Source organism: Sorex araneus, chromosome 3 (assembly GCF_027595985.1).
Source record: "Sorex araneus isolate mSorAra2 chromosome 3, mSorAra2.pri, whole genome shotgun sequence".
Taxonomy (NCBI): domain Eukaryota; kingdom Metazoa; phylum Chordata; class Mammalia; order Eulipotyphla; family Soricidae; genus Sorex; species Sorex araneus.
In genome coordinates this window covers 197571353-197586890 of record NC_073304.1, presented here as the reverse complement: position 1 = coordinate 197586890, position 15538 = coordinate 197571353, and the positions used below count along the sequence as shown (strand labels likewise).

At 47.4% G+C, this 15538-nt stretch overlaps 1 protein-coding gene across 7 annotated transcripts in view; it reads right to left on the bottom strand.

Moving 5' to 3' along the window:
- Positions 1-13153, bottom strand: part of RHOT1 (ras homolog family member T1) — a 74749-nt gene extending 61596 nt beyond the window's left edge. For 2 of the 7 annotated variants that reach the window (XM_055131079.1, XM_055131080.1), the window contains exon 1: positions 12942-13147. In XM_055131079.1, coding sequence (XP_054987054.1) covers positions 12942-13017 — 76 coding nt within the window. In that variant the 5' untranslated portion in view covers positions 13018-13147. Of the gene's footprint in view, positions 1-12941 lie in introns of all 7 variants that reach the window. The other 5 variants (XM_055131082.1, XM_055131081.1, XM_055131085.1 and 2 more) reach the window with 4 other exon arrangements.
- Positions 13154-15538: the final 2385 nt, after the last annotated feature.

The window sequence follows — 15538 nt, the reverse complement described above, 5'->3', positions numbered from 1 at the left end:
TGAGCAGAACTAGGTGTGGACCCCAAACAAAACAAAGGATATGTGGGACGGCGAAGCAAGAGGGAAACTGAGGACACTGGAAATGGACACTGGTGAAGGAGGCATGTCCACTGTATGATGGAAACTCAGTCACAAACAACTTTGTAACTGTATATTTCACAGGGGTTCATTAAAAATAAAAGATATGTACAGTTGAGGGGCTGGAGCAATAGTACAGTGGGTAGGGCATTTGCCTTGCATGCGGCTGACCGGGGTTCGATTCCCAGCATCCCATATGGTCCCCTGAGCACTGCCAGGAGTAATTCCTGAGTGCAGAGCCAGGAGTAACCCTTGTGGATCGCCAGGTGTGACCCAAAAAGCAAAAAAAAAAAAAAAAAAGATATGTACAGTTGAATTCTTAGTTTCTAGCAAAGTCAGTGGGGTAGCGCAGAGAGTTAGAGCATATGTGAAAATCAAGTTACTTTGGAGGGAAATGCAAGAGAATGACTACCAGTTGCAAAGTTTTACTTCTTTAGCTGAATGATGAATGATTTTTACATTATTCCTTATGCTTCTTAGAGACATATGAGAATGGAACTGAACTTCCAGTCTAGTAGCTGTTTCATCGGGAAAGTCATCAATTCCAATCTGCTGATCTATAAAATACATTTCTGACACTTCAGAGAATCGGCAAAAGGATTCATTTAACATGGCAAATATAGAGCCCTGAGGGCAACACCTGGCATACATTAAGTACCAAGTTGTGGTGATGAGTCTGAGAGCTAAGGAGTACTGGAATGAACAAGAAATCTGATTTGGGAACCAGCCTGGTCTTCAATATCAGATGACCAAGTTGTCACTGACTTAGAGCTTCAGTTTTCTCATCAGTTTAAAAGAAAAGAAAAAGGAAACTGCGCTTCCAGTGCCAGCACTTAGGAAGCTGTGGTCATGGCAAAATCCAAGATCCAACCCCACACAACCAGTCTCGAAAATGGCAGAAATGGCATCCAGAAGCCCCGGTATAATCTCCCTAAAACTAAAAGTAATTAAAAAGTTAAAAAAAAAAAAAATCTCTGGAGCTGGAGTGATAGTACAGAGGGTAGGGTGCTTGCCATGATGCGGTCAACCCGGGTTCAATCCCCAGCATCCCTGAGCACCACCAGGAGTGATTCCTGAATGCAAGGGCAAGGAGTAGCCCCTGAGCATAGCCAGGTGTGGCCCAAACAAAACACCTGGAATCCTGGTCCATACCAAGTATGCACCCCTGGGGACTGGAGCAATAGTACAGTGGGTAGGGCGTTTGCCTTGCACTCGGCCGAGCCAGGTTCGGTTCCCAGCATCCCATATGGTCCCCCAAGCACTGCCAGGAGTAATTCCTGAGTGCAGAGCCAGGAGTAACCCCTGTACATTGCCAGGTGTGACCCCCCCCCAAAAAAAAACCCCAAAAAGTATGCCTGCGCTCTCTCTCTCTCTCTCTCTCTCTCTCTCTCTCTTTCTCTCTCTCTCTCTCTCTCTCCCCTTCCCTCCATCCCTCCTCCTCTCATTTCTTCTAAAACTCACTAGGGAAAAAAAACCCCACAAAGACAATAAAGGTGTTAACTCCAGGTAGGGACTGACCCCAATCCCTACACCCAGATGGTCAGTCAGCATCACTGTGTACCACTTGGTGGCCCCAGCACCCCCCATCCTCTGGCCTAGCACTGAACTAACACTAGGTCACAACCCCCCAGCCCCCGTCTGTACTCCCTGAGCACCACTTGAAGACAGAGAGGGGAAAAAACGAAAAGCCTCATTGGAACGACTTTTCCTGGCCTCAGTCCCTTTTCTGCTTTTCTCATGGAACCCCTATAGCTTGCAAGGATATTCTCAGAAGAGAGAGACCAACCAATTCTGAGGAAAATCAGATTTCTTCAGTGGTCAGGTCAGCAGGGCAGTTCTAGCTGGCAGGGCAGCAGCAGGCTCTTTCCAAAGTCCAAGCCCGCTGGCCAGTGTGTCCACAGGGCATGCGCGAGGTCAGGCAAGGGCACACCCCCAAGACAGGCGGCGCTGGGAAGCCTCTCGCTACATCACCTCGTTTCCCTCCCACCGTGAACGCGCACACGACAGCAGCACCAGAGAGTGGGAATAATCCAACTTGAATTATTCACATCATAGAACATGGCTGGGTGTGATGTTTCACTTACTTAGTCATGTTCTCCTTCGTCTCTTATAGAATCTGAGGCAGTTTAGCATTCACTACAACAAAAGAATCCAATTATTCCATATCTAAAATAACTGCGTAATACAAGTTCCTCAAAAAAGCACGGGGCCTGGGGAGGTGGCTCCAAGGGCTGGGGCACATGCCTTGCATGCGGGAGCCCCGGGCACAATCCCCAGTACCACTTGGTCCCACAAGGCAATACCAGGAGCAACCCCCAGGCACAGAGCCAGGAGTAACTCTGAGTCAGCTGTGGTCCAAAAACAAATAAATAAAATGAAACAACATGACTCTCTCCCACATAAAAGCCCAAGAGACTTCCTTTTTAAAAAGAAATCCAGGACCTGAGAGATAGTGTAATGGGCAAGCAAGTCACCACAAACAGTTCCCCAGCAATGCCAAAAGTGACCCCTGAGCACAGAGCCTAGAGTAAACCCAGAGTATGCTGGGTGTGCTCCCAAAACCAACCTCTTTCCCAAATCCAAAATTAGAGCAAGAGAGTCAGGTTACAGGGGCTGGAGTGATAGCACAGCCGGTAGGGCATTTGCCTTGCACACGGCCAACCCGGGTTCAAATCCTAGCATCAAATCCAAGCCAAAAAAAAAAAAGAAAAGAAAAGAAAAGAAAAGAAAAAGAGTCAGGGGTTGGAGCGATAGCACAACAGGTAGGGCATTTTTTGCCTTGCACGCGGCCGACCCGGGTTCAACTCCCAGCATCCCATATGGTCCCCTGAGCACCGCCAGGAGTAACCCCTGTGCTTCGCCAGGTGTGACCCAAAAAGCAAAAAAAAAAAAAAAAAAAAGAAAGAGTCAGATTAGAGAAACTGGGAAAATGGGCATATTTTCCTTAGCATCACTTTAGTTTCCTTCTGGGAAAGTTGTGAACTAGTAACTACTATAATAAAGAATGAAATAAATATATTTTAGTTAAAAATTGCTTCTTTCAGCTAGAAAGATAGCATGGCTGATAGGGCACTTGCCTTGCATGCATCTAACGTGGGTTCAATCCCTGGCACTTAAGCCTGCCAGGAATGATTCCAGAGCACAGACCCAGGAGTAAATCAGGAGCACTGGGTGTGGACCAAAAATAAAAGCTTCACTGACTTTTTGCTTCGTTTAATTTCTACTAACCTCCAGTGAGGCTATCAACCAAAAAAGTAATACATTCAACACTAAAATTGTGCCCTGAGGGTGTGGCCCCAAAACCAGATAAATAAATTTAATTAAAATCAGTCCCTTTTAAGTTAACTATAAATATTCCTTAAGTATAACATTTTAGAATATTACTTACTTTGGGCCTTTTTTGTTTGTTTTGGTTTGGGGGCCACACCTGGTGATGCTCAGGGGTTACTCCTGGTGGCCCAGGAAATATATGTGGATGCTGAGGATTGAACCCAGGTCAGCCGAGTGCAAAACAAGTGCCTTACCGTCTTACTGTTACTCTGGCCCAGATATTACATTTAAATCGTTTTAATAAGCCTAAAACCAAATGGCCCCTGGTGGGGCGAGGGCTCGGTTGCTTTGCATCATGTGGAAGACCTGGTTCCATCCCTAGTACTGCATGGATCTCTGAGCACGGCTAGGTATGAGGAGGGGAAAAAACCAAGACTCTGGGGGAAAGGCCCATGGGTGGGGGTAACCCAACCTGGCACTGCCTCCCCCAGCATTGCTGGGTATGACCCTGGTGGCCCCCAGAAAGCTGGGCCTGAGCACTGCCACGTCATCCCACACTAGCACTAGGTCTCCTGCAGCCGGGTGGGCCTAGGAACAACAGGAGTAAGGGAGCAGGTCCTGGGCTCCCTGAGAACTGCCACGAAGCTCCCCCAGTCCTGGCGGGGGCGGGGGGAGGGGGGAGCACTACTTTCTTTGGCAGGGAGGGCACAGCCTGTGGTGCTCAAGGTACCAGGCAGTGCCAAAGGTTAACCACAGGCCTCCTGCACACAAAGCATGCACTCCAGCCCACTCTCAGACCCCTGAAACAGTTCCCATCTGGGACTGGAGCAATAGCGCAGTGGTTAAGGTGTTTGCTTTGCACACAGCTGACCCAGGTTGGATCCCGGCATCCCAAATGGTCCTCTGAGCACTTGCCAAGAGTGATTCCTGAGTGCAGGGCCAGAAGTAACCCCTGAGCATGGCACAGTGTGACCACCAAAAACAAACAAGCAAACAAACATCATATTTTAACTGCTCCAGAAAATAAAAATGATTTCCACAAAGGAACGAAATTCTAAGATCATCTCTAAAATTGGTATAATTAAGGAGACTAACACCCAAGAGTTGTAGAGATAAGGACCAGGAGGTCTGCCCCACAGCTTGGAGACTGGCCTCACATGCTGGGGGAAAAGGCAGCTCAGATATAGAAGGGAACACCATGTAGAGGATGTCGGAAGGACCCATTCGAGTTGGAAGATGCGAGCTGAAAGTAGACTATAGACCGAACATGATGGCCACTCAATGTTTCTATTGCAAACTACAACACCCAAAAGGAGAGAGAACAAAGGGGAATGCCCTGCCACAGAGGCAGGGTGGGGTAGTGGGGGATGGGGTGGGGGTGGTGAGAGGGATACTGGGATCATTGGTGGAGGTGAATGGGCACTGGTGGAGGGATGGGTAAACGATCACTGTATGAGTGAAATGCAAACACAAAAGTTTATAAGTTTGTAACTGTACATCACAGTGATTCTCTAATAAAAATTTTTTTAATTAAATAGAATTGGTATAATTATTATTCCAGTTTCAATACTATGTAAATATACCTTCCTTGTTATAATACAATTTAATAACTTTATAATAAAATATTTATAAATATTAATGCATTTGATATGAATATTAATAAAGGTCAAGAGAATGACCTCTTGTTAAGTCATCCCAGTGGTCTCTATTTCCTCTGCTTTGCCTGATGAAAAATCAGAGTGAACTATAAACACAAAAAGCACAGCCACAATTATCCCCCAAGACTCCCCCAGGCCTCTGATTCAGTGCGACACATGCCACAGTCCCAGATGAGGCCCCATGCTTTTAAGTAGGTCATCCCTGGGAAGCACAGTTCATCATGGTAAAACAAACTGTCTTTGTCTAAAATTTCTTTGTCTTCCCATCACATCTTCTGAACATCCAGCTAGAAATGACAACAAATCCCTAATATTCATGAAGCAGAACAACACTTTCTGGACCCAATGACCACCTTACCAGCACGCTGGCCGTGTTTCTTGATAACACACTTTGTTTCAAGCAGCAAAGAAAACCAATTCTCGTTTTTATCTGCTTCTTTATTAAAAGGCCTGGTTGGCTCTTCCTAAATTAATATGATGAGAATTAATAGGAAGAACAGTGATGCTGGAGTTATAACTTTAAGTGGAAAACTTCAGCATTGGGTGAAACAGATGAGCTCTGTTTAAAAAAAAAATCCCATCAATTATACGCAGATAAAGAATGCTGCAAGACAAATTCTGTAGCGTGTTCCCTCTCCTTCAAACCAGTGTCCAACAGGGTTCCAGCGTCAAACTAATGCCCCCCAGGTAATCAGTTTTGGAACCCGAGGAGTCAAAAGCAAGTGACGAGTAGGTCTCAAATACACACCTAAGGATAACTTAGAATAAGCGGTCTAGGGCCAAGGATGCAACTTGAATCATAGTATTAAATATAATATAATTGAAACTGAAGCAAATAATCTTCAAATACTGTTTTAACAAAAACTGAACAAGGGGCCGGAGTGACAGCACAGTGCATAGGGTGCTTGCCTCATAGGGGACCAGCCCAGGTTCCATCACTGGCACCACATATGGTCCCCTGAGACCCACCTGAGATCCTGAGCTTAGAACCAGGAGTAAACCCTGAGCATGGCTAGTGTGGAACAAACACACACACACACACACACACACACACACACACACACACACACACACACACACACACACACACACACACACACACACACACACACACACACACCATCGATACTGTTTTTAAAGTATCTCATAAGTTTTTTTTTTTAAATAAATACTAGCTTATACCTGAAGAGTCTTTGTTTCCCCAACCCTTTCAAATCTCTAAGATGGCCTCTGGTGTTTCAAGGAGAAAAGCTGACCTTTTTTGGCAAGGACAATTCCTGGCTTGCAAAGACATGAAATAGGGCAATGTCACCAAAGGGCAATGTCACTGGTCTACTTTAATGACAGAACACAGAATCCCCAAGACAAAAGAAAGTTCAGGACATGGGACAAGAAACTAAATGCCACACCCTCAAATTCTACCATCCAGCAAGCACAGCTGGGTGTGCCCTTCCCCCAAAAAAACCACCAAACATCAGATTTAGGAAAGAAAAAAAAAGGTTTGAGAAAGGAGAATAACCATATTTTCAGATTTGAGACTAGTATTTGTGGGAATCAGAAAAGTTTGAATAAACAGAACTAGCTGGATTTATTCACTCAATAACTATTAGATTGTCTAGTTGGTGCCATGCCTATTCTAGGCGTTAGGGATACAGAAATAAGACAAATTCCCAACCCTCAGAAAGCAAATTCCCTAACCCCAGTGACAGGATAGTGAATAAACTTACAGGGCAGGGGGAACAAAGCCTTGGTCAGGGCCTCTGAGGAAACAACAAAGGTCAGAGCAGTGTAAGAGTGAAGCAGGAGCCAGACTTGAAAGAACCCGGTAGGCCTATGTGTAAGTTTGGATTCCGTGGTTTCTCTTCAAGCTCGTGTTCTCCCTTGAATACAATCTCACTTGCTTACTTCTACTCTAGAGAAGTCTCCTGAACACGTTTCCCTTCCTTCTCTCTCATCTCTTTCTAAGCAAGTTTCACTCAAAAAACAAAACAAAAACAAAAAACTACCTTGCTTCACTAAAAAAAAAAAATTAAATAAGGGGCTGGAGTACAGCAGGTAGGTATTTGCCTTGCCTGTGGCCAACCTGGGTTCAATCCCTGGGAAACCCTATGGTCCCCCGAGCACCACCAGGAGTGATCCCAGAGACCTGAGTCAGGAGTAAGCCATGTGTGGCCCTAAAGCAAAAATAAACAAATAAAAGCTAGGACTTTGGGGACCAAGCATGTAGCTTAGTAGCTCAGGGAACGCCTCATATGGACAGAGGCCATGGGTTTGATCTCTAGCACGAATAGTTTGGAGTTTATTCTCAGTGAAAGCAAAAATCACTGGATTTTAGAAATGGGTAACAGGGTCTGCAGCATTTTTTAAGATGACTCTAGCTATCCCAGAGAAAACAAAACAGAATCAGAAGCCGAGAGACCAGCTAAGGACATAGTTCAGAAGCCCAGGTCAGATTCACCTGGAGCTCGGACCCGTTTGGCAGAGGCTTCCATGATAAACGTGTGAATCCCAGCCGGACAAAATGGGACCGAGCCGCCAGAGTCATCTGCAGGGAGAGTAACAGTGGCACTTTCACCATAAAATCCAACCGGAATACCAGTATCTTCCAACTTAATTTAAAAATAAGACCTCACTAAACTAAGTGTGCTCTTTCAACGTAACTACATGATTTAGAGAAACGAGTATAAGATCCTCTCTAATTTTATCCTAACAGGCTATTTCTAAGCTGACAAATGAAAATCCAGTTAATAACAAATTCTGGCCAATTAATTTGTGGGATTTTTGTTTGTTTGTTTTGGGCAACATCTGGTGGGGCTCAGGACTTACTCCTGGTTCTGTGTTAATCACTCCTGGCGATGCTCAGGGGTCCTTATCGGGTATAGGGGATAGGGGGATAAAACCTAGGTTGGCCACATGCAAGGCAAGCTGTACTATCACTCTAGGTCTGTGTCCAATTAATTTGATTCTGAAAAATTATAACTTGAAAAGCTAAATTTCATGTGTTGGCATTTTAAAAGATTTTTTACAATTTCATTTTTTTAATTGGTGATTGACCTGTTTTGGTGTCATATTCAGTGGTGTGTGATTTTAGCTTTTGGGTCACAACTGTTAAGTCCCAGAGATGCTCAGGAGTTACTCCTGGCCCTGTACTCAGGGATCACTCCTGGTGGTGCTTCGGGGAGTGCTGGGGTGCCAAATGGGGGGCCAGGTATCAAACACAAGTCAGCTGTGTTGCAAGGCAAGTGGCCTACCCGCTGTACTACCATTCTGGCCCCAACTTTTGAGTATTCAATGATAGTGTAAATGATTTTTGATATGTTCAATAATTAAGATAAAGGTGTCAAAGATACTTAAAACACTCTGGCTTTCTTTGCAAACAAATATCTTAAAATTCATAAATAGTCTAACTTCTCTGATGTAGCATTAAATAGACACTAAGCAATTAGCATAGAAAAAAGTGGGCCAGAAAAGATCCATTCTACCCGAAAAAGTATAATAGAGGCTTAGTCAGCAGACTGTGGGAACAATTCACAACTATTTCCAGCTTCAGGGAATGAAGCTGCTGCTACATGACTACTTCAGGGTCGGACTTCCAGCAGCAGGAAAACATCCTGAGGAAAGTGGCGAGGGCCGCAGAGACGGTCCAGCTGGTAAGGCCACAGAGGCGGCACGGCAGGTAAGGCTGCAGAGGCAGTAGAGCAAGTAGGGCGTTTGCCTTGCATGCAGCTAACCCAGGTTTGATACCCAGCACCCCATATGATCTTTGAACCCGCCAGGAGGAATCCTTGAGTAGTCAGGAGTAAGCACAGCCATATGCAGCTCCCCCTCAAAAACAAAAACAGAAACCTGGCTATCCCATTCCAAAGAAGAATGTTCTTTCTCTTCGCCTTTCTCATTTTCCTCAGCTTTAAATTACCACTGAATGACTGAGAGCTGGAGCGATAGCACAGCAGTAAGGCATTTGCCTTGCACACGGCCAACCCGGGTTCGATTCCTCTGCCCCTCTTGGAGAGCCCAGCAAGCTACTGAGAGTATCTCGCCCACATGACAGAGCCTGGCAAGCTACCCGTGGCGTATTCAATATGCCAAAAATAGTAACAACAAAGTCTCAAAATGGAGATGTTACTGGTGCCCGCTCGAGCAAATCAATGAGCAACAGGATGACAGTGACAGTGAATTACTGGAACTATGTTTTTTTTGTTGTTGTTGTTTTCTGAAAAACTGGTCCTCTAGGAGTCCGGAAACAGTTCAATGGGCTGGGCACATCTTGCATGTGGAAGGCCGGGTTCTGATCCCCAGCATCACCTGGCCCCTGAAATACAGCTGGGAGCAACCTCCGAGCAGGGGCCCAGGAGTAGCCCACAGCACTGGGAGTAGCTCCAGAGCACCACCCGTGCCCCCTTCCAGACTAATACACAGTCTTAGTTAATTTATGTTAGTTTAGAACAACTAGAGTGACAATTACTGTCAGACATTTACATTCAATCTCTAAAAGAAATGCTTCAAACATTTCCCCCCCAAAGAGCTCACTAAAATGAAAAAGTTGAGCCAGGGAGAAAGAGCAACCAGCTGGAGTTCCCACTCTGCATGCAGGAGGCCCAGGTTCGGTCCCCAACACCACATGGTCCTCTGAGCACCACAGGAGCAGCCCCCTGCTCCTGTTAGGGCACCAGAACCAAATAAATAATAACACAGCAGGGACCGGAGAGATAGTACAATGGGGAGGGTGTTTGACTTGCACTCAACTGATGTGGGTTCGATCCCCAGCATCCCCTATGATCCCCCAAGCACTGTCAGGAGTAATTCCTGAGTGCAGAACCAGGAATAACCCCCTGAGCATCGCTGGGTGTGATCCAAAAAAGCTAAAAATAAATCAATGAATAAAACAATACAGCATATTTCAAAAAACGTAACACTTTAAAATATTTTTTAGACATGAAAAAAACCTCATATGATAGCTGGACTTCTGGCATAACTCTTTTGGAGGGGCATGCTGGTTTGTATTGTCTCTCCAGCTCAAGCACAAGCCAAAAACCCTGCATGTCCTTTCTTTCTACAATAAAAAAGACTAATTTAGGGCCTGGAGCAATAGTACAACAGTGGGGCATTTGCCTTGCATGTAGCCAACCCAGGTTCAATCTCCAGAATCCCAGACGGTCCCTGAGCACTGCCAGGAGTAATTCCTAAGTACAGAGCCAGGAGTAACCCCTGAGCATCGCCAGGGGTGACCCAAAGAGCAAAAAAACAAATGGAAAAGACAAATTTGGACACATTAAGTAAAAATTTTCATTTTTGCTTCTGCAGGACAGTTTGTAACTTTTCTTACAAATTATGAATTCTTTCCTGTATATCTAAGTCAGTAATTCTTGTTAACATTTCATTTTTTTATTCTGGTTTATGTGCCACACTCAGCAGTGCTCAGGGTTGACTCATGGCTCTGAGCTCAGGGATGACTCCTAGAAGTGCTTGGAGGGGCCACAGGTGTGGGGATCCAAAGGGTGGGACAGGTGCCACGACACAGGTGCCTTACACAGCATACTGTATCTCTAACAATTTTCTACTTCTTTGTTGTTGTTCTGGGACCACAACCAGAGGTGCTCTAGGTTCACTCTTGTCAAGGTTTGGGGGACCATATCTGATGATGATCGAATCTGGGTCAGCCACATCCAAGGCACGGACCCTACATCATCTCAGGCCCCAATACCATCTTAACTTTAATATCCTGGGGGCGGGTGGCAGAGTGGGAATCCAGCAGGTGGGGTGCTTCCCTTCCCGAGTTCCATCCCCAACAGGGAGAGTGAGATGTGAGTGCAGAGCCAGGAGTAAACCCTGAGTACCACTGGGTGTGGTCCAAACTACTCCCCACCAAAAAATAAACATATATTTTGCAGACATACGGTATTTCTATTTTTACAAATTGATTATATATAACTGCTTCCTACATTCAAACTTAAAAACAAATGTAAAACTATTGTCTTTTAAAATATTAAATTATTTTAAACTATTTTATGACACAGATAAATCTAATCAGGAATTTTATTTTTTTGGGGGGGCACAGGGGAGATTAGGCCATACACAGTGGTTCTCGGGGCTTACCCCTAGCTCTGAGTTCCTGCACCTGGTGAGATTACAGAACCATAAGGGTGCCAGGGTTCGAACTGTGTCTGCTGTGTGATGGCTCCAGCCCAAATATAATCAGTTTTGTAAAGAGCTGGTTATTGGGGCCGGAGCAATAGTAAAGTGGGTAGGGTGTTTGCCTTGCACTGAGCCGACCCAGGTGCACTGCTCAGCATCACATCTGATCCCCTGAGCACTGCCAGGAGTAATTCCTGAGGGCAGATCCAGGAGTAACCCCTTAGCATCACTGGGTATAACCCAAAAAGTGAAAAAAAAAAGGCTGGTTATCTACTCACTTTCACTACCATGCTCCAACTGCTTTGGCATGAATCATATGTTAAGTAACACCTCTCTGAACTTTGTCAAGGAAGTCCACGCAAAACTCAGACTAAGATACAGTTACAGGGCTGGATACTACAGATGGTCGGGCCCTTGTTTTGCACGAAGCAGGCCCAGGAGTGATTCGTGGCACCCCATATAGTTGCCTCAGCACCGTGAGAAATGATCCCTGAGTACAGATCCAGGAGGAAGTCTTGAACACCACCACCAGGTATGGCCCAAAACCAAAAAGAAAAAAAAAAAGGTACAGTTATACTCAAGCTCACAAAGGCAAGAAGAAAACACTGGCTAACTTCTAAATTCTGATTCTAAAAGGCCGTTTCTCCAAACAGCACTTAAACAGGCCTCAATGAAATCCTAGAACACGACGACAGAGAGGGTAGGGTACGTGCTTGCTTTCCCTCCGGGTGGGCATGACCCTGGTGAAGTGGCAGGGGTCTTTCTAGAAGAGACTGGGGATGAGAAGAGAAACTTCAAGAGAGCAACGCGGCGCATTAAACAAATGTACCTCGAAAACAAACAATAGCATCCTCCTCAGCCCACTGTCTTCTTATTTTAGTCCTACCGCTTGAGTCATGTCACTTGCACGGCGCTGCCAAGAAGTCCCCACCGCTCGGTCCCCGAGCCGGCGCGGGCTTCCCTCCGCGTGGCTGGGAAAGGGGAAATCTACAAAGCTGCGGGGCGCGCGCGTCCCGCTCGGCCCCCCGCGCGCGCGGCTCCCCCACCACCGACCCCACGAGCAGCTCTGCGATCAACAAACACTGACGGGGGGCCGCGATCCCCCAAGGATCACGACCACTGCCCAGCGCCAGGCCTCTCCCGAAGAGCATCACTCATTCGGACAACTCGCTTAACTTTGAAGAGCTGAGAGTCCATGGGGGGTGGGGGGGGTTAGGAAAACAGCGTGATCCAGAGTGAATCCAATGCAAACTCCAAAAAAAAAAAAAAAACCGCTAAAAGAAATACTTGAATGTCAATGCCCATGGGGAGAAATGATTGGGAGAAGAGGGGGGAAAAAAGAGAGAGACAGAGAGAGAGCAGAGGCAGAGGGAGAGAAACCTGACCTTGCCCACAAGTCCAAGAGTTTCCGCGCCCTTCCCACTAGGCTCCCCGGGCAGCGGCTCACGCCATCCCTATGGGTCAGCCCAGCACCTGGCCGGCGGGGGCCGGGGACCCTCCCGCACGCAGGCCGAGAGGAGGGTCTGGCAGGGGCCGCGGCCCAGGAGGAGAGGACTCCGGGAGCAGAGCGGCGGCGCCCCGGAGGGCCGGGCGGGTAGAGGCGAGCGGGGCCACGGCCGGGAGGGGGTGGGCACAGGGGGGTGCAGGGAGGGCCCGGAGAGCCGGGCGGACGCGAGCCGCCCCGGGGGGCCCGCGCGGAGGGCGAGCGAGGCCTGGAGGGAGGGCGGCGGGATGCCCGGGGCCGGCCGGCAGGCCCGCGGCGGCAGCGGGGGCCAGCGCCGAGCGGGCGAGCGGACTCACGTTCTCCCACCAGCAGGATCCGCACGTCTTTCTTCATGTCGCCGGCTCGGAGGGGCCGGGCTCGGCCCGCGCGCATGGAGCGGACTCCTCTCGCCGGGAGCGCCCAGCCTGCCCCGCTGCCCCGCCCGGGCCGCCTCCCCGGCTGCCTCCCCAGCTCCGGAGCCCGGACAGCGCCAGCTCCGCCTCCTCCGGCTCGGCGGGCGCGGCGGCGGCGGCGGCGGCGGCAGCGGCAGCGGCGGGGCGGACGGGGCGCCGCGAGGGACACGCGCCGCTCAAACGCGAACGCGCTCCGGGCCCGCGCAGCGCCCCCACCGACCCGTGCGCTGCAGCGCAGGCCCGGGAAGCCTCGCCCACCCGGCCGCTTCGGCGCGGGGAAGTAGGGCTAATGAGCAAGCTCTTTGGGATCGGGGAGTTCGTGGGGCCACGCAGCGGCTTGGCTGGCCCCAGGTGTTTAACAGAAAAAGGACAGGAATTTCTTGCCCAAGGTCACAGAGCTAGAGCTGGGCGGTGACTCAGGGCGACTCACCAAGCGATAAGCCCTGGGAGGGCAGTGACCTCTAGCTGTTTCAGCACAATCCCCACCTTGTCGGATTTAGCCTTCAGAAATACTTGCTTGAAGAATGATTACACCCGGATTTAGCCCTGTCCGCTACCCAGAGCTCACTATGCTAACTGCATTTTGCCTGTGACATTTACACGATTCTAAGGAATGAGGTTCTTTCTCCCACTTTTTTTTTTGCAAAGTCGTGTGTATAAACACAGGCATTTCTTTGTAGCTCCTTAAGTAACTTCTCTGTCTTTGTGGTTCACATACATCAGGGAAGGTCTTAGGCTTCTCTTTTCTCAAGTTGCCAGAGTGCTACCGTGCACAAAGGTAGCACTCATGATAAGCTTACTGATTTTTGTTTGTTTGGGGGCCACACCTGGCGGTGTTCAGAAATGAGTCCTTGTTCTACGCTCAGGGATCACTCCTGGATGGGCTCTGGGGACCGGATGAGGTGCCCGGGATCGAATTTAGGTAGGCTGTGTGCAAGACAAGGGCCCTCAAGGGCTCTAGTGTCACTCCAGGCCCCCTGATTTTTTCTAACTGGCCTTAATTTCTTCTGTAACCTTTCCAGCTTGTAAAATCATTGCTTAAATTCTGAGACTGCAACAGTGTTTGGCACCCGGTGAGGGGGGCAACTTCTGCATGATGTACCTTTTTTCTTTCATCCTAAATATTGCATAATAAATGTCAGCGGGAAAGAAATGTGCATAATGCCAATTCCCTCTTTCTCCTAGAAAGTTGTGAGATATGGCAGTAGTTAGAAACTGCTGATAACTTGCCTGGATGGTTTGATCCCCAGCACCATGTATTGTCCCCCTCAAGCCTGGCCAGGAGCATCCCTGGGCACAGCTAGTGTGGTCCAAAAACAAACAAACAAAATTACCTGAGTGTGAATCCAGAGTTCATCACCTAAGAGTTATGGGAACCTCACTTAGATTTTTTTGTTTCTCCAAATCTTTTCCTGTGACAACATGACGTTAATGATTGTTTCGTTGGTTGTGAAGAATTAGATAGTACTTGCCAAACACGTGCCCACTCAGTCCCTGCTCTACTGATCTCAGCTATCAGCCTCCTCAAGTTCTAGGAAAAGTTGAAATCCAAGGCTTGAAGGCAAATATGTTGTTTATAACAGTTGTTTCACCATTTTAGTTAAATCAGTATAGGGTAGGAATCCCAATACACACTCTGTGATGTGAGAAGGCTGATTTTCCTCTATTCCTTGGAAGATAATTCAGATACATCCCAGTGAAGTTAAGGTGAATGGAAATGTGAAATTCAAGAGACTTCATTACCTGAAGAAAAATATTCCTCCAAACTGTAATATTACAAAATATTTCAATTAGAAGGTTTTTTTATTTCCTTAGAACACATTTCAATTCCCTTACTCTGTAAGTAAGAAAAGCAAGACCAAGAAATATCATGATTTGTCAAAAAGGCAGCACAGCCAAGATTTGAGCCCTGACTGCACAAGTCACACGATCTCTCTGTGCCTCAGTTTCCTCTACTAAATGTAAACTATCATTTATTCCTTACCTTCTACCTCATGGAATTGTGTAGAGAATCCTATGAAATAGCGCATTAAATATTTTTAAATCTTTTCCCTTTCATACTTCTCCCCTTATTTTCCCACTTTTACAGAGAGCCAAACTTTTTTTTTTTAATTTTATTCTTAATTTTTTTTTCTCTTTGGGTGATAGCCAGCAATTCTCAGGAGTTCCTCCTGGCTTTACATTCAAGAATTACCCCTGGTGGGGCTGGAGCCATAGCACAGCGGGTAGGGCGTTTGCCTTGCACGCGGCCGACCCGGGTTCAATTCCCAACATCCCATATGGTACCCTGAGCACCACCAGGGGTGATTCCTGAGTGCAGAGCCAGGAGTAACCCCTGTGCATCGCTAGGTGTGACCCAAAAAGAAAAAAAAAAAAAGAATTACTCCCGGAAGTGCTCGGGGTGCCATATGGGATGCTGAGGATGAAACTCAGGTGGGTTGTGTGCAAGGCAAAGGCCCTACCTGCTGTGCTATCACTCCAGCACTGAGCCAAATTCTTTA